General features: G+C 59.9%; 1 protein-coding gene across 4 annotated transcripts in view; it reads left to right on the top strand.

The window, feature by feature from the left end:
* The window catches only part of APLP2 (amyloid beta precursor like protein 2), a 57687-nt gene extending 41644 nt beyond the window's left edge, over positions 1-16043 (top strand). For 2 of the 4 annotated variants that reach the window (XM_055130720.1, XM_055130718.1), the window contains 11 exons: positions 22-152; positions 1441-1515; positions 1683-1841; positions 3681-3809; positions 7921-8020; positions 9651-9803; positions 10569-10604; positions 13114-13199; positions 14044-14118; positions 14301-14456; positions 15100-16043. In XM_055130720.1, coding sequence (XP_054986695.1) covers positions 22-152; positions 1441-1515; positions 1683-1841; positions 3681-3809; positions 7921-8020; positions 9651-9803; positions 10569-10604; positions 13114-13199; positions 14044-14118; positions 14301-14456; positions 15100-15201 — 1202 coding nt within the window. In that variant the 3' untranslated portion in view covers positions 15202-16043. The remainder of the gene's footprint in view (positions 1-21; positions 153-1440; positions 1516-1682; positions 1842-3680; positions 3810-7920; positions 8021-9650; positions 9804-10568; positions 10605-13113; positions 13200-14043; positions 14119-14300; positions 14457-15099) is intronic. The other 2 variants (XM_055130721.1, XM_055130719.1) reach the window with 1 other exon arrangement.
* Positions 16044-16931: the final 888 nt, after the last annotated feature.

Below are 16931 nucleotides of genomic sequence, written 5' to 3'. Positions count from 1 at the left end.
CCACTCGTCCCTGTGTTTCAGTGCCCCCCACCCCGCTGCCCACCAGCGACGTGGACGTGTACTTCGAGACGTCCGCCGACGACAACGAGCACGCACGCTTCCAGAAGGCCAAGGAGCAGCTGGAGATCCGCCACCGCCACCGCATGGACCGGGTGAGCCCCAGCCCAGGGCATGCCGCTCTCATCCTCCCTTTGACTAGCTTCAGGTTTCCCCTCAGGGAGCCAGACATAGTCCTGCGGGGGGCGTCAGCCATCCATGCTCAGCCTTCGGCGCCCCATGTGGTTCCCCAAGCTCTGCCAGGAGTGATTCCTGAGTCCAGAGCCAAGAGAAGCCCCCAGCATTGCTGGAGTGTCCAAAACCAAAAAGGAAAAAGAAAAAAAATTCCCTTTTTCTTGGGGCTGGGGCGATAGCACAGCGGGGAGGGAGTTTGCCTTGCACGCGGACAACTCGGGTTCGATTCCCAGCATCCCATATGGTCCCCTGAGTATGGCCAGGGGTGATTCCTGAGTGTATGAGCCAGGAGTGACCCCTGTGCATTGCCGGGTGTGACCCAAAAAGCAAAAAAAAAAAAAAAAAATTCCCTTTTTCAGTATTAAAGGAGGACACCAAGGTGGCTGTTGAAATTGGGTATCGGTAACACTTGTAAGAATGTGACCATGGGGGCTGGAGCGATAGCACAGGGGGTAGGGCATTTGCCTTGCATGAGGCTGACCTGGGTTCAGTTCCCAGCATCCCATGTGGTCCCCTGAGCACCGCCAGGAGTAATTCCTGAGTGCAGAGCCAGGAGTATCCCCTGTGCATTGCCGGGTGTGATGCAAAAAAAAAAAAGTGACTGTGAAAATAGCACAGGCTGTTGCAGGGAGAAGCTGTGCTTTAGGTCTGAGCAGCTGTTCCAGGGGACTGTCCAGTGCTGCATGGGGTGACTGTCCAGTGCTGCATGGGGTGCCCCCCCTCCGCCCCCCAACTTCCTCAGGGAGTGAAGACAGTGTAGGGGACGGACTCTCGTGCTGGGCCGAGTCCTGTGTAGGCCCCTCACACCCATGTGGGCTGACATGTCGGAGAAGGGACATTTTTGTTTTCTCCCCATCACTTCTGAGGTTGTGTGTGTGTGTGTGTGTGTGTGTGTGTGTGAGAGAGAGAGAGAGAGAGAGAGAGAGAGAGAGAGAGAGGATGATGTGAGTGTGTGTGAGAGTTTGTGTGTGGTGAGTTCGCTTGAGGGAGCATGTGCATATACGAGTGTTGGTCAGAGGGGTGAGGGTCTACCTGGGGGTGGGGGAGGGGGACCTTCTGAGGCAGCAGCTCAGGGACCAGCTAAACTTGTGGGGCTCCTGGGGGTGGTTTCCTACCTGGGCTCGGAGCCTGACAGGGTCTTTGGGGAGCCGGGTGGGGGGTGTTTCTCCAGCTGCTGTCTGCTCACTGCGGCTCTGACCTTGCTTCTAGGTGAAGAAGGAGTGGGAAGAGGCCGAGCTACAGGCCAAGAACCTCCCCAAAGCCGAGAGGCAGACCCTCATTCAGGTACGGGTGGTCTGAGACCTAGAGGCAGACCCTCCCCACTGTTCGGGACAGCGACGCTGGAGGGAGACCAGGGTGGGCAGGGGCAGCGGGCGCAGGCCTCACTGTGTGGGCAGTGGGCACGGGCACCAGCAGGCCGCGGGCTCACCTCCCGCCCTGCCCTGCACCAGCACTTCCAGGCCATGGTGACAGCTCTGGAGAAGGAGGCGGCCAGCGAGGAGCAGCAGCTGGTGGAGACGCACCTGGCCCGTGTGGAGGCCATGCTCAACGACCGGCGGGGCATGGCGCTGGAGAGCTACCTGGCGGCCCTGCAGTCCGACCCGCCTCGGGTGAGAGAACCGTGCAGCCGGGAGAAGCGGCAGCAGTGTGCCCCCGTGGGCTCTGCCAGCTGCGCCCCACCCCAGCTCCTCGGCCCCGGTCCACCTTACGGGAAGCCAGAGCGAGCAGGGGACGGTGTGGTGACTCTGCTAGCAGGGACAAGGGCTTCTAAACCAGTTTATTTTCTTACTTAGTTTTGGTTTGGGACCACACTCAGTGATGCTCAGGGGTGACTCCGGTCTCTGCACTCGGGAATTACTCCTGGCGGTCCTCAGGGAACTGTGTGGGATGCTGGGGATCCAACCAGGGCAGGCCACGGGCAAGGCAAACGCCCTCCCCACTGTACTGTCGCTCCAACCCTGAAACAGTTTTATCCTAAATAAGATCAGGAAGAAAAGGGCAAACTTAGGAACTTTTCCCTTTTGTGTAAATGGCCTTAGATTTTGAACACTCCAGGGCCTGGAAAAGCACTGAGAAGGAGGTTGTTCATCTGCTTCCTCTTTCTCAGGGCCCAGGGGCTGCTCCTTGTGATTCCCGGCCAAGGTGGAATGGTTTCGTCCTCAGCCAGTAGTCCTGGGGCGTCTATGCAGTCCTGGGGAGCAGTCCTGGGATCCACACATGTGGAACATGTGTCCCTGGCCCCACTGTGCTGTCTGCCCAGCTCTGTGTGTGGTTTTTGTTTGATTCTTTTTCTTTTCTGGTCACACCTGGCGATGCTCAGGGGTTACTCCTGGCTTTGCATTCAGGGGTCACTCCGGGTGGTGTTCAGGAGACCATATGGAATGCCGGGGATCAAACCCGGGTCAGCCGTGTTCAAGGCAAATGCCTTCCCCACTGTACTATCACTCTGGCGCCAGTCTTTGTGTTCTTAAGCAAGCAGATGTTTTTGTTCTGGGTAACACAGGACACAGACAGCTCATCATTAAGGTGTCAGGGCTCATTTAAACTCGGGAGGCTGGAGGAGGACAGTTAGTCCAAGGTCCTAGAAAACACTGGGTATGACTTGGAAGGTGAGTTTTGGTTCTTAGGAAAGATAACTTCCTGTAACTCCGTGAGCAGAAAGGCTCTTATTTTTTGTATTTTTGGTTTTGGGACCACCCACAGCAGTGCTCAGGATTGCTCCTGACTCTGCACTCAGGAATCACTCCTGGCAGTGCTCAGGGAACCATATGGGATGTCAGGGATCAAACCCAGGTCAGCCGCATGCAAGGCAATTGCCCTCCCCACTCTACCCTTTCTCTGGCACCCAGAGAAGCTTTTAAAAACTCTATTGTAGGGGCTGGAGCAATAGCACAGCGGGTAGGGCATTTGCCTTGCACGTGGCCGACCCGGGTTCAATTCTCAGCGTCCCATGTGGTCCCCCTGAGCACCGCCAGGAGTAATTCCTGAGTGCAGAGCCAGGAGTAACCCCTGTGCATCGCTAGGTGTGACCCCAAAAGCAAAAAAAAAATAAAAATAAAAACTCTGCTGTAGGGTCAGAGAGATCATCCAGGTGTAAGGCATCTGCGTGCACACTGCCCACCCGGGTCAGTCTCCAGCACACATATGGCTTTCTTGCGCTGTCAGGGAGGATTCCTGAGCAAACCCTGAGCCAGAGTGAGCCTTGAGCACTGCTGTTGTGGCCTCCAACCAAAATAATAATAATAATAATAGTGGGACTGGAGCGATAGTACCAGGGGAGGTCTTTTGGGGGCCAAAAAATGGGGGAAAAATAAAAAGAATATTAAAGTAAAAGCTGCTGATACTTCGCTAAGCCCTGCTTCTTGGAGACCTTTCCAAGCTTTGTTTTCCTGCTCAGGCCAAGACCTCTCGTCCGTGGGTCTTAAGTCTCTGTCCTCTCTCCGCTGCAGCCGCACCGCATCCTGCAGGCCCTGCGGCGTTACGTCCGAGCCGAGAACAAAGACCGCCTGCACACCATCCGGCACTACCAGCACGTGCTGGCCGTGGACCCAGAGAAGGCGGCTCAGATGAAGCCTCAGGTACCCGGACTGTGCCCGCAGGGTGGGCGCTGCTGACAGCGGCACTAGGGGCCGGAGAGATGGGACGGCGCCATCTGCAGCCAAACCGCCTGGTGCAAACCCCAGCACCGCACAGCCCGGTGTGGTCCTGTGGGGAACACCACTTGCGGCCCCGGAGCAAAGCACAATAATGCCTTCTGGGTTCCAGAGGCATGAATCAGGTGCAGAGTTGGTAGTTTGCACCAGAACTTTTAAAGTCTCTGTTCTGCATGCATTTAATGCTAAGCACTTTGCAAAGAGACGGGCGACTGAGGAATGCGCGATTGTTTGAAGAGTCGCATTCTGAGTCCTTGTCCCATTGGTTTACTCTTTCAGAGGTACCTGCAAGAGATGAGGCTTTCGGGCCCCTCCCTGTCAGAGGCAGGTCTGAGGCTGCTCTTGCGTGGCCCGCGCCCACTCCCGTTCAGACAGACCCTCTCGGTCCTGGCTCTGCTCTGTGCTGGGCCCTGCTTCTGAGGTGGCCACTCAGCGCTGTGGCTGGTGTCCACTCTCCTGTTCGTAGGACATGAGCTCTTGCTTCCGGGGTTGCTGGCTTCCTTTCCTCTCAGCTTCCCCGAGTGACAGAATGATCCGACCTCGACCACATTTCCCTTTGCTGGTGGAGGGGACGCGTGGCGGGGGACGTCTTGCCCACAGTCCCCGAGTGTCCCTGGAACCTGGAGTCTGGGTTCACTGCCCCACTGTTGGGGGCAGAAGTGTGGTGAGTTCACAGGCCGGTCCTGTGGCTCAGACCCTGGCTGGCCTCCTGCACGCAGACCCAGGTGCAGGATTCTCCCGGAACTGCAGCTTCCTCCCTCGCGCTTGGACTAGACTCGGGAGACTGGAAAGGGGGCAGGTGGGGCTTGGACCCTCGAGCATCAGTGTGGGCACTGGTTTAGAATGGGGGAGTTTGGGGGGAATGGACGGTCCTTGGGCAGCATCAGGGTGAAGATTTGGCATCTGGGGGGTGGGGATGGGGACAAACGGCGGGGCCGGGGGTCTCAGATGGCCTCAGTGCTGGTGTTTAGTTGTTTTTATGTTTTCGATCTTTTTCCATTTTTCGGTCCAATGTGCAGACTAGGCTGTGGAGAATGTGGAGAATGAGACGTGTGTGTGGAGAGTGGACGGGGAAAGCAGAATGTTAGTCAGCACATGAAGCCTCAGGGACTAGGTCATCTACAGGAGGGGTCAAAGCACACCCATATGACACAGGCTCGGGGCCCGCCCATACCCACCCCGCTGGCTGATGCCACCCACTGCCCTTAGCCTCTGTCCACTGTCCTCTCACCACAGTGACGTTCATGGCCGCGCCGTCCACTGTCCTCTCACCACAGTGAGCGTTCATGGCCGTGCCGTCCACTGTCCTCTCACCACGGTGAGCGTTCATGGCCATGCTGTCCACTGTCTGTCCTCGCCACAGTGACGTTCATGGCCGTGCCGTCCACTGTCCTCTCACCACAGTGACTTTCATGGCCGCGCTGTCCACTGTCCTCTCACCACAGTGACGTTCATGGCCGCGCCGTCCACTGTCCTCTCACCACAGTGACGTTCATGGCCGCGCCGTCCACTGTCCTCTCACCACAGTGACGTTCATGGCCGCGCCGTCCACTGTCCTCTCACCACAGTGACGTTCATGGCCGTGCCGTCCACTGTCCTCTCACCACGGTGAGCGTTCATGGCCGTGCTGTCCACTGTCTGTCCTCGCCACAGCAAGCCTTCTTGCCCGCGCTGTCCACCGTGCTCTCAGCTGAGCTGTCCACTCACAGCCATGCTGTCTACTGTCCACTCTCAGCTGTGCTTTGCACTGTCTGCTCCTGGGCATGCTGTCCACTGTCCACTCTTCGCCGTCCATCTGGGCAGCTTTGCTGCTGGCCCCCACGCACCCCTCTGCCTGGTGCCGAGCGTGGGCCAAGCTCCCAGCCCCCCAATCCGTGCTGCTTGACCCGACTCGCGTGGGCGTGGTCTGTCCCGCCCTCTGCCCCCTGACCTTCCGTGGGCGCGTGACTCATGGCTCACAAGCGCTGCCTCATGGGCGACTGCTCTCGTGGGTGTGGCTGTGGGCCAGCCCCTCCACTGAGGTCGCCTGTGGGCTTTCCCTTGTGCTTTCATGCCAGCCTCTGAAAGGTCACAGTGCCCCCCGTCTGCACTGGACACAGCACTCTGCTGCCCTTACCAGGTTGGCCCCGGACCTTCCTGGCTTGGAGCCCATGCTATTGAGGCACTTGTGTAGAGCGCCCTCTTCAGGAAGAGCTGGGATCTGCAAGGGAGGCAGGTTCTTCCGGCCCAGTTTATTTTTTTTGTTGGACAAGCAACCTTGGCTCTTTACATTGGAAAAAGCAATAAGGCCGAAGTGTGAGTGTGTGTGCCTTGCATATAAGGCTCCGGCTTCTGCCTCAGGCACTGCAAACACTCTTCTTAAAAGATATTAGTTGGGGGGGGGGCTGGAGTGATAGCACAGCAGGTAGGGTGTTTGCCTTGCACACGGCCAATCCGGGTTCAATTCCCAGCATCCCATATGGTCCCCCGAGCACCACCAGGAGTAATTCCTGAGTGCATGAGCCAGGAGTAACCCCTGTGCATCGCCGGGTATGACCCAAAAACAAAACAAAACAAAAAAAAGATATTAGTTGGGCGCATGTGCTGCCCGAGCCCATGTACTGCCTGTGCCCATCTAGTGCCCGAGCACGTGTCGCCGCATCTCCCCTCCTGAGATGTGGACTCTCATAGTTTGATATCTAATGCTGGATGTGCACCGGGCTCCCTCTGCGCTCTGGAGCAGCCCACGTTCTTTCCCGAGTCTCTCTCTCTCTGACTCTCCCTCCTTCCCCTCTCCCTTCCCTCCCTCGCTTCTCTCTCTTCTCTCTTTCTGAATAAAACCTCTTTTTTACTTCAAAATAAAAAAATTTTAAAAATTAAAAATAGCAGTGGGGCCAGAGCCACAGTACAGCAGGTAAGGCACCTGCCTTGCATGCAGCTGACTCGCTTTAATCCCTGGTACCCCACACGGTCCCCTGAGCCCACCCAGAGTGGTCACTGAGTGCAGAGTCAAAAGTCAGTCCTGAGCGCTGCCAGGTGTGACCCAAACCACCTCCTCCCCAGTTAATCAATAAAAGTCAGATTTAGGGTCCAGAGAGCAAGCACAAGGGGGCGAAGCTCTTGCCTTGCACGTGTCATCCCTGGGTTTGTCCCTGGGTAAGTCAGGCTGGGCCAGAGGGAGCCGCACAGCAGGTGTGGCACTGCCTTTTATACAGTTCAAGGCCCTGGGTCACTCCAGGTACCCTGAGCGCTGCCGGGAGTGATCCCTGAGCACTTCTGGGTGTAGCCCAGAAAACAAACAAGAAAAAAGACTCACAAGTCCTCAATGACACTCAGCAGCACTTTAAGTGTTAGGTTTAGAGTTCGAACCCCGGTACTAGCACATGCCCTAGGCTGACAGGGTCTCCCCAGCTGTGTATGGTTCTAGGGCAGCAGAGTACCCCCAAGGCTGGGAGTGGGGGCCGGGGGCAGGCTTACCCACCCTGTCTGAAGCTCTCAGAAGAGTGACTCATTTAGTTAAATTGGAATAGTTCTGCGGCTCACGCTGCTCGTTGGAGCAGTTGCTTCCCGAGAGAGAGCCCCCAGTGCCCCCTTCTCCCCAGTCGGCTCTTCCCGGCTCAAACCCAGGCCGTGTGCATGTGAGGCGCATGCTCTGACTGCCTGGGTCCGCGCCTCCAGCCGGGGGTTGTGTTCCCTCGGCCCCCTCCGTCTGATCTGCCCGGGTGACACTCGCCCAGCTTCCTCTCCACACACAGGCCCTGTGTGGCCCGGTGCAGACTGGCCTCTCTGAACCCGTGCAGGAAAGTTAGACCGTGCTCGTCAGAAAGCCTGATCCGCAGTGGGCCGTGGGTGTGGGGGGGAGCCAGGGTGCTGGGCTCGGCCCTGCGGGAGTGGACAGCGCGAGGCTGGACGTGCTGACTGGGAGCGGCGCTGGGCGGGCTCCCTGGTCTCTGGGGTCAGCGATGGCCTTCTTTCTCGAGGGCTTGTGGAAGTGTGTGCGGGAGCGCTGGCCGAGGGCTGCTTCCCTGACCCCCTCCCCGCCCTCGCACCCCTGCAGGTGATGACCCACCTCCACGTGATCGAGGAGCGGAGGAACCAGAGCCTGTCTCTGCTCTACAAGGTCCCTTTCGTCGCCCAGGAGATCCAGGAGGAGATTGGTGGGTGTGGCCCCCGGCTCAGGGGGCACAGCTGGGCTCGAGGGGGCGGGGCAAGGCAAGTCTGGAGGCCGCTGGGGCTGGTGTGGTGTGTCAGCACGGCCCAGAGGACAGATGGGCTGGCAGGAGCCCGGCCTCCCATTCCATCCGTCTCTCGTTACCGGAAGGAAAATTGAGGGTGTGAAATTGCAGAGGACCCAGGAGTTTCCTGTGGCGCTGCCTGTGCGAAATGCTGACACATTCACGGCGGCGTCCCTACACACTTACACTCCCTCCCTATACATACACACACACATACACGCTCCCTCCCTCCTTCCCTATACACACTCTCTCCCTGTACACGCATGCACACAGACATGCTCCCCCCCACATGCACATACACACATGCTCCCCCCCACATGCACATACACACATGCTCCCTCCCTACACACACATGCTCCTTCCCCATACACAGGCTCCTTCCACACACACTCCCGAAACACACTTCCTCCCTACTCAGACACACACACACCCCTTACCCCTCCCCACACACGGCCCCTCCCCTGCCCTCTCTGAGTCTCTCCTTCCTGTGTTCACCAGCACATACTGGCTTGTCTGAGTGTAGGGGTGAAATGGGCGAACAGAAGCCTTGGGACAGGGGGGTCCCTCCCCAGCCCTGTGCGGGGTCACTGTTTGAGCAGGAGGGAGGAGCCAGCCCTGTGGGCATGCTGGAAGGGACCTGCCTTGGGCGCCGGGAGGGAGCCGAGACCTTGGTACAGTCTGGGAACTTCAGTTGGCTCTAGGATAAGGGGCGGCGGTTTGAAGGCTATGAACTAGGGGCTGGAAAACATTTACGTGGGGCCAGAAAGGTAGGACAGGTTTAAAGGACTTACCTTGCATGCAGCTGGCCCCGGGTTCAAATCCCCGGCACCTCATATGGTTCCTGAGCACCGAGCCAGTAAACCCAAAAATTCTTTTTTTTTTTGCTTTTTGGGTCACACGCAGCAATGCTCAGGGGTTACTCCTGGCTTTGCACTCAGGAATTACTCCTGGCAGTGCTTGGGGACCATATGGGATGCCGGGGATCGAACCCGGGTTGGCCGCGTGCAAGGCAAACGCCCTACCCGCTGTGCTATCGCTCCGGCCCCCGTAAACCCAAAAATTCAACATGAGCTTCGAAAAACTTGTGCTTTGTGGGACTTGCGCCATAGCACAGCAGGAAGGGAGCTTGCCTTGCACAAAGCCAACCCACGTCTGATCCCCAGCATCCCGTATGGTCCCCTGAGCACTCCTTGCAGGGGGCCAGAGCCAGGAGTCGGCCCTGAGCACTGCCGGCTATGACCCCCAAACCATGCAGGACCTGTGCTTGGCTGCTCGGGCCGGTCCGAAGTAGAAACTGCCCCAGGACATGGCTGTGGAGACTGGGGGGCCCAGGGCTTGGGGGAGTCTGAGGAAGGAGGGTGGGAGGGCAGCTGGGCCACAGCCGTTCTGCACAGCACAAAGGGGCTGTGGGCCTCAAGGGACGGCGCCGGCCTGGGGCTGTCCGATGCCCGGGGGGACGCCTGAGGCGGGAAGGCCACTGCAGGGGATCTGCGGGATGCACGCGGGCCGGAGCCAACAGAGTCCGGCCTCCAGCGACCCTCGTCTCTCCCAGACGCCCTGCTGCAGGAGCAGCGTGCGGACGTGGACCAGTTCACGGCGTCCATCTCCGAGACCCCCGTGGACGTGCGGGTGAGCTCCGAGGAGAGTGAGGAGCTGGCCGCCTTCCAGCCCTTCCACCCCTTCCCGTCCCTGCCCGAGAGCGAAGGTGCGTATGGCCTGGGGGGGCCGCGGGGGGGTGCAGGGAGGCGAAGGGCCACCCTGAGTCTGGGGCTCTGGGGGGGTTGGGAACGAGGGCGATTCTGTTCAAGGCGACGTGTCCCCTCTTGGCTCGGCCGCCTCGTGGGTGCTAGGATGCCGAGTCGCCGACTCCTCTGTCCTGGGCCCCAAGAAGGGGCGGGGGAGCTGTCCCCTGCCTCCCCAGCATCCTGCCAGCCGCGCCCAGAGTAAACAAGCGAGGAGCCCAGGGTGTGGAACCTGATTCTGTTTATCGCTGTCCCAGTGATGATAAAAATAGGCCCCCACAGGGAGGCCTGGCCTGCACTGGCCTCAGCCCCTGGCCCCGTGCGGGCGGATGCTCCTTCAGCCCGATAGCCCTGCTCAGGGGGCCCGGCCGTCCTCCTGGGGTCTCGGGAGGGTCAGCGTCTGATGAGAACTCAGGTGGAGCAGGGTCCGAGCCCAGGCTGAGAGGGGCGCTGCGGGGGTGGGGGGCCTCAGGCCAGCCCCTTCTGGGAGGATCCTGTGCCGGGCTCCTTGTCCAAACCCAGCCTCGCCCACTGCCCCTTGGCTGCCTCCCAGAACAGGAGCGAGCGGGTGGGGGGTTTCCTCTTGGCTTCTCTCCTGCTGGGGCCCGTGGGCCGGGCCGTGTGGCTTCCAGGACAGAAGGTCCACGGCAGGACCTGTGGCCGCACCTGTGGCGAGACGGCTTCTTCCTTAATCTCCTTTTGTGCTGTTCTGTTTTCCTCTCTCCCAGACCCTCAGCCGGAGTCGTATCACCCCATGAAGAAAGGTCGGTGTGTCCAACACGCCCCTCGGCCTCCCCCACACCCCCCATGTGCCACAGGCTTCATTTTCTGTTCCATCCCATCCTGTGACCGTCGCCACCTCATTTCCTAGGGTGCCAGGGCAGTGGGGCTGGGGACAGGGTGCCGGACTGGAGTGCAGATCCCACTGGCATGGGGTGGGGGCTGGCAGATACTGAGTAAAGGCTGGGGAGCAGCTCCAAGGGCCCGGCAGGCTTTGCAGGCTGGAGTCCCTGTCTGTCCCCAGGCAGCAAGCTGGGAGCACCCCCACCCCCCAAAAAATGAAGTGAAAAACCAAAAGAGTAAGCACCATGTACAGTCAGCAGGTTACTTTTTTAAAAAAATTTTCATAAGATTATTCGCATTAATTGATTGCATTCAATATTTCAACACCAGTCCCACCACTGTTACTTCAAATATTCCCACCACCACTCAAGCCCGCCTGCCAAGGGCAGATGCTAGATAATTTAGTTACTCTTGCTTATTATGAATATCATGAGGTCGCATGACCGCAGAAGCAGCCGCACACTTCTGAATTCTGAAATTACAAATGGTTGGGGTCCAGAGAGCTCTCTGTAGGGAACTAATCCATCCTGAGATTCATTTGGAAGTCTCTGGACCAAGGCCTGTAATGTACTGAGGTGGCGCCCAGAGGCAGTTTGTGGGTGCGACAGCCAGGACCCCAGACAGGAAGTCGAGAAGGGACGGCTTGTGCCGCTGCTGCCATGTGGCTTGGAGTCTCAGTGCCTGAACCCGCGTACCTGGGTTTGCTTCTGGAAGCTCGTGGCCACCGGGAGTGCATCTGGAGCGGGCAGAGAGGGAACACCCGCCCCATCTGAGGGGCCCTGGAGGAATTGGCTCCGTTTGGGGTCCGGAGAGATCTCCGGTGAGCTGCTGTCTTCCAGGATTCACTGCTGGGTCTCAGGTTCAAGGCCGTTAATGTACTTTTTTTTTTTCCTTTTCTCCCTGTGGTGCCAGGGAGTGGACCCAGGGCCCCGCCTCCTGCAAGGCCCCATCCTGACTCTGAATCTTCACCCCTCATCCCTGCTCTCTGCTGCCCCTGAAGCCTGTGGCCACCCCATGGCCTTGGGCACGGTGTCTATCCTGGGGGCGGTCCCAAGGCCACACTTGAAGCTGGTGGGTGGAATAGGTCATGTGTCCACTGGTGAGAGTGTCCAGGGGCTGGGACTCTCCCTCGTGCTTTGCACAGCACACTTCCAGGACGGGGCACCCCCACCCCTTTACCTTGATTTTGCTGTGTGACTTGGTCTTGAGTCTCGAGTCAGGATGCTCCCTGCTCTCCATGTGTCCCTGGAACGCGCACTCAGGCCCCGTGGGTCTCTGGCTAAGAATCGGGGCCAGCAGAGCGCCCGGTGCTGCAGGGCCCAGTCTCCTCCTGGTCCCTGGCTGATGATGCTCTGGCCAGCACAGGTGTTGATGGAGAAATGAAAAAGGACTTCCCCGGGGGGTTAGTGGGCTTTTTGCCCTCCTGCTTTCACTATTTTTCTGTTAGTCATTTAAGTACCAACCTTGGTCCCCCAAAGTTGCTGGTTGGCTCAGTCTCGAAGAACCCAAATGACCAGACTGGAGAATGTGGGGGTTTGGCCCCCGATGTTGGGACCATCTGGACTAGTGAGACTTGAGTCTGTCCAGCACCTCATTATTTTTCAGGTCAGGTCTTGTCGCTCCGAGAGGCTGGGGTGTCGGGCCTTCTCGCCCCTCTCCCCTCTGGTGGGGCACCTGGGCGGCTTGTCGGCAGCATGTCTCCCTGAGCCCTCTGCCCCAGGCCCGAGTTGGGGCGTTGGTGCGGAATGGTGCTTCCCTGGTTTCCACTGGGGGGGGGCATCGCCATCTGGTCTGGGGATCGGACCCTGTGTCCCGGAGCCGTCTCCCCGGCCATGCCTGAGGGGCTCGTGGGGGCCGGGCGTGCAGAGGCTCCCTGCTGTGGCTGGGGAGGCTTGCTCTCCCCTAGATCCTGCCTGCCTTTTACTTGATTTTTGGTGTGAGGGCCACACCCAGCAGTGCTCGGGGCTGACTGGGCTTTGTGCTCAGGGGTCACTCCTGGCAGTGCTCGGAATCAAACTGCACTTGGCCCGGAACCCCGGTGCTGTCTTGGCCCCCCTGAGTTGGTTCTGCCGCGCCATCGAGAGATGAGCCGGGATGGGGTGTTGGGAGTCCGGGAGAGAAGCAGCATCCCAGTGTCTGAGGTGCCGTACCCGGGCAAGGGGACACGGTGGGCATGGGGCACCCACGTGGAGGTGGGGGAGCCCCTGCCACGGGGTCTCCGGGCACCTCCAGGCCCCGCTGCCCTGGACCACGCCCCAGTGTCTGAGTGACCACGTGCTCTGGACCCGGGTCCATGTTCCACGGCCGCCTCCATCCTACCATCTGTCTCTGACAAATGCCTGTACCTTCACCCGGGGGTGGGGGCGCACGGTGCCCACTCCAGGGCTGGGCCCCCGACACTGGGGCCTCAGCCCTGACCTCTCCACACAGGCTCCGGTGCAGGCGAGCCAGCCGGGGGGCTGATCGGGGCCGAGGAGAAAGTGATCAACAGTAAGAATAAAGTGGACGAGGACATGGTGAGCACTCGCGGTGGGGGCGGGGGGCGGGGGGTCAGGTCACCACTACTCCTGTGTGCTCCCCCACCCCCGAGTGCTCCCCTGCTGTGTGAGCTGGCCCTCGGGGAGGCGTGGCTGCGCCAGGGCAGGAGTGAACTGGGCCATCTTCAAGTGGGTGGAGGTTGGGCCACTTGGAGATAATTGAGTCGGGCGGGGTCATAACTTCTAGTACTTCTAGCTTTTTCCTTTTTTTTTTTTATATTCAGGGCCAAACCCAGCGTAGCTTAGGGCTAACGACTCCTGGCTCTGTGCTCAGGGACTATAACATGGTGCCAGGGATTGACCCCAAGTGCCTCCTGCACCATCACTCTGGCCCGTCTCTTTTTCTCCTCAGTTTTGGTGTAGGTTAGGTAACGTGAAGACTGTCAGGCTGACTGATGTGTAGTTTTGTTGTACGGTTCCTGCCCCTTCACCAGCAGCTCGGTGCCAGGCTCCCCCCTTCCCCCCATCCCTGCATCCCCTCATTGCCCCTTCTTCCGACCCCCGTCCCTGCCCCCCCACCCCCCCCCCGGCGTGGCAGTCAGTGCTGTGACCCAGGGGCGAGGGTCTGTCCTCCAGCTCCGTCAGCCCAGTTGTGTCCCGTGACGCAGATGCGGGAGCCTTGGTCTCCGTCCCTCTCCCTCTCCCCGCACCCCTGCTGCCAGGTCCAGCATCTGCTGCTTAAGCTCACTCGGTCCTGCCCCGAGTGGGCTCCGTGGTGACTGCAGCAGAGCCTGTGTCTTCGGGGAGGGCGGACCGTGTGAGTGTGTGAGTGAGGGGCACAGGAGCCCCTGCCGCCTGGCCCTCACCTGGCCCGTGCCTACAGGTCATCGATGAGACCCTGGACGTGAAGGAGATGATCTTCAATGCCGAGCGCGTGGGCGGCCTGGTGGAGGAGCCGGTACGTGGGCCCTGCCCCCCCCGCCCCCCCCCCCCCGCAAGCCCACACGGGGATGCCCCAGGAAACCAGGATCCTGTCTGCCGGGGCGGGACCATGCTCGGGGTGGAGACCTGGGCCCCTTATCACACGGGGCCCCCCGGCAGCCCCCGTCACCGGGCCCTGTGCCCCCCTCGGTCCCCCAGGAGCCAGCAGGGCCCCTGCGAGAAGACTTCAGCCTGAGCAGCAGTGCCCTCATCGGCCTGCTAGTCATCGCCGTGGCCATCGCCACGGTCATCGTCATCAGCCTGGTGATGCTGAGGAAGCGGCAGTACGGCACCATCAGCCACGGCATCGTGGAGGTAGGCGGCCCTCCTCGCGGCCCCGAGGCCTCCTCAGACCACCCGGCTGCAAAGCCTCCTTCCCTCCGCAGAGTCCAGGCGGGGGGAACCACACCAGGCCGTGCTGGGGCTGCTCCAGGCACAGTGCTCCCTGGAGGTGCCTGGGGTGGGGGGCACAGGAGCCCCAGGACTCATTTCCTTAGTTGGGGGTTGGGACTTGCGGGCCCTCGAGTCGCGTGGAAGTAATGTCAAAGTCACAGGAAAGGCGCTGCCCTGCAGTTCAGCCTTCTTCTTTTTCCCTTTCTGTGCTTTTTGGGCCACACCTGGCCGGACGCGGGTCAGACCTGGCTCTGTCCTCAGGAGTTACTCCTGGTGGTTCTCGGGGAGTCATATGGGCTGCAGGGGATTGAACCTGGGTCAGCTGCACACAAGGCAGACGCCCTCCCTGCTGTACTGCCCCTCTGGCCCTGGCTCTGCTTCTTGCCCGGGGTGGACTGGCGGCTTCTAGAACCTTCTCCAAGTACCACCTGGGCCCACTGAGCTTCAGACAGCTCTGGTCTGGGGTGTGGGCTCAGCTCTGTGAACCTGGGCTGGGCCCGGCCCAGGGGCAGATGGCCACAGCCTCCTAGGGGTGGCCCTGCTCACGCCGCACCCCACTCTCCAGGTGGACCCCATGCTCACCCCGGAAGAACGTCACCTGAACAAGATGCAGAACCACGGTTACGAGAACCCCACGTACAAGTACCTGGAGCAGATGCAGATCTGAGGGCACCCCGCCTCTCACCCTCTCGAGCCCCCGGACCACCGAGATGGGGCACACCCGTGGGTGCCACTTCTTTGCTCCCAGGCAGGCGGCCCGCAGCCAGCGCCCCTGCATCGGGGCGGGCTGGAAGCCGGAGCGCGTGGCTGTAGATCCCTTTTTTTAAATTAAGCAGATGTCCCTCTCCTCTGTCCTCACTCGCCCCCTCTGCAGCCCTGCTCCAGCTGCGGGCGTGGAACCGACCCCACCAGGCCCGTCCACCATCCGGCTTTTCTTGGGGAGGGGGGGGCTGGGGCACGGCAGGGGTGCCACCCCCTTCCGTGAGCTTCCAGAGAGCGGCTGAGAAGTGACCGCCGGAAGCGCCCCCCGGAGCGCCCTGAGCCCTGTCCCTAGAGTCCGCCTTGGGGCGTCCAGATACCCTGCTGCTCTCATCCCCCCCAGCTCTTCCCGGCACGTGCTCCCCTCGGACATGGGTATGGCCTCCCCGCTGCCCACCTCCTGGCGCCCCTGCAGGAGGGACGGGGAGCGAGCTGGGAGGGCCACGCCATCCACACCCGCCCCGGCCCTCCCGTGATGCTTGTCTAGTGTGTGGATACGCTCACAGCTCTTCTCTTTTTTTATCCGGAAGGTTCTGGTAACCTGTGGTATTTCTGTTTCTGTTTTGTTCCATTGGTTTTGTCTTTTTTTTTTTTCTATTTCCCTGTGAATGTTATCCTTATTTCTCTTCTCCTCCCCTTTATCCATGTTTCTTCCCACTATGCACAGATAAACTTCACCTACCAACTCCTTAATCTGATCTGTGGAGAATGTACAGAGTTTAAACACATCAATAAATACTTTAACTTCCACCAAGACTCTGCTTCCTTGACCTCTGGCAGTCCGTGAGGAGGTGCCTGCACCAACCTTGGGGGACGTGGGACCTTTGGCTGGACAGAATTGCATTTCCATAAGAACACACCCCTCTCCGGGGCCAGAGAGAGAATACGGGGCGGTGGGGGGGGGGGGGGAGAGCACTGGCCGAGCACGCGCCCACCTGGGTCCCAGCCCTGACATCACATATGGTCCCCCAGGCCGGGCCAGAAGTGATCCCTGAGCACACCCGGGCATGGCCCAAACGCTGAGAGAGAAGAAAGCTCCCTGTGCAGAGGGGACGCCTTCCCTGCCTGGGCCCCGGCTGCAGTCTTGTTTCTGCGCTGGCATGAGCCTGAGATTGTTTGGCTCGGCCTTTGCCCTACCTCCCGATTGTTGTCTGGAGTTTTGTATTGTGTCTGCATTATTTTCTGTAATCTAAGTGAATGTTTTACCTTTATCACCCTCTCCAGACTCAGATTGGGTGGGGGTGGGGGTGGGGCCACACCCAGGGGAGCTGTAGGGCTCGGCCAGTATGGGGTGGGCTAAGGCTAAGGGCTCCTCGCACCATCTTTCTGGCTCCCAGATGGGGGGTGGGGTGTTCAGGATGGCCTCGGCCCCTGCCTGAAACGGGACTGAGCTCAGGGCCCCTAGGTGCTTTCTGAGCCACTGACAGAGCCACCTTCTGGACTCTTCCTGGCCGGGGTCCCTAAGCAGATGGGCCGTGGGCTGTCAGATGCTCAGGTGAGGGATTTGAACTCAGGGGCCCGAGCAGTAGTGCAGCGGGGAGGGCGATTGCCTTAACACAGCTGATCCAGGCTCGATCCCTGTCGTCCCATATGCCCCCTTAGCATGGCAAGGAGTGATTCCTGAGTGCAGAGCCAGAA

The sequence above is a fragment of the Sorex araneus genome, chromosome 3 (genome assembly GCF_027595985.1).
Source record: "Sorex araneus isolate mSorAra2 chromosome 3, mSorAra2.pri, whole genome shotgun sequence".
NCBI lineage: Eukaryota > Metazoa > Chordata > Mammalia > Eulipotyphla > Soricidae > Sorex > Sorex araneus.
Note: the sequence above shows the minus strand (reverse complement) of the source record. Positions and strands in the feature narration are given on the sequence as shown.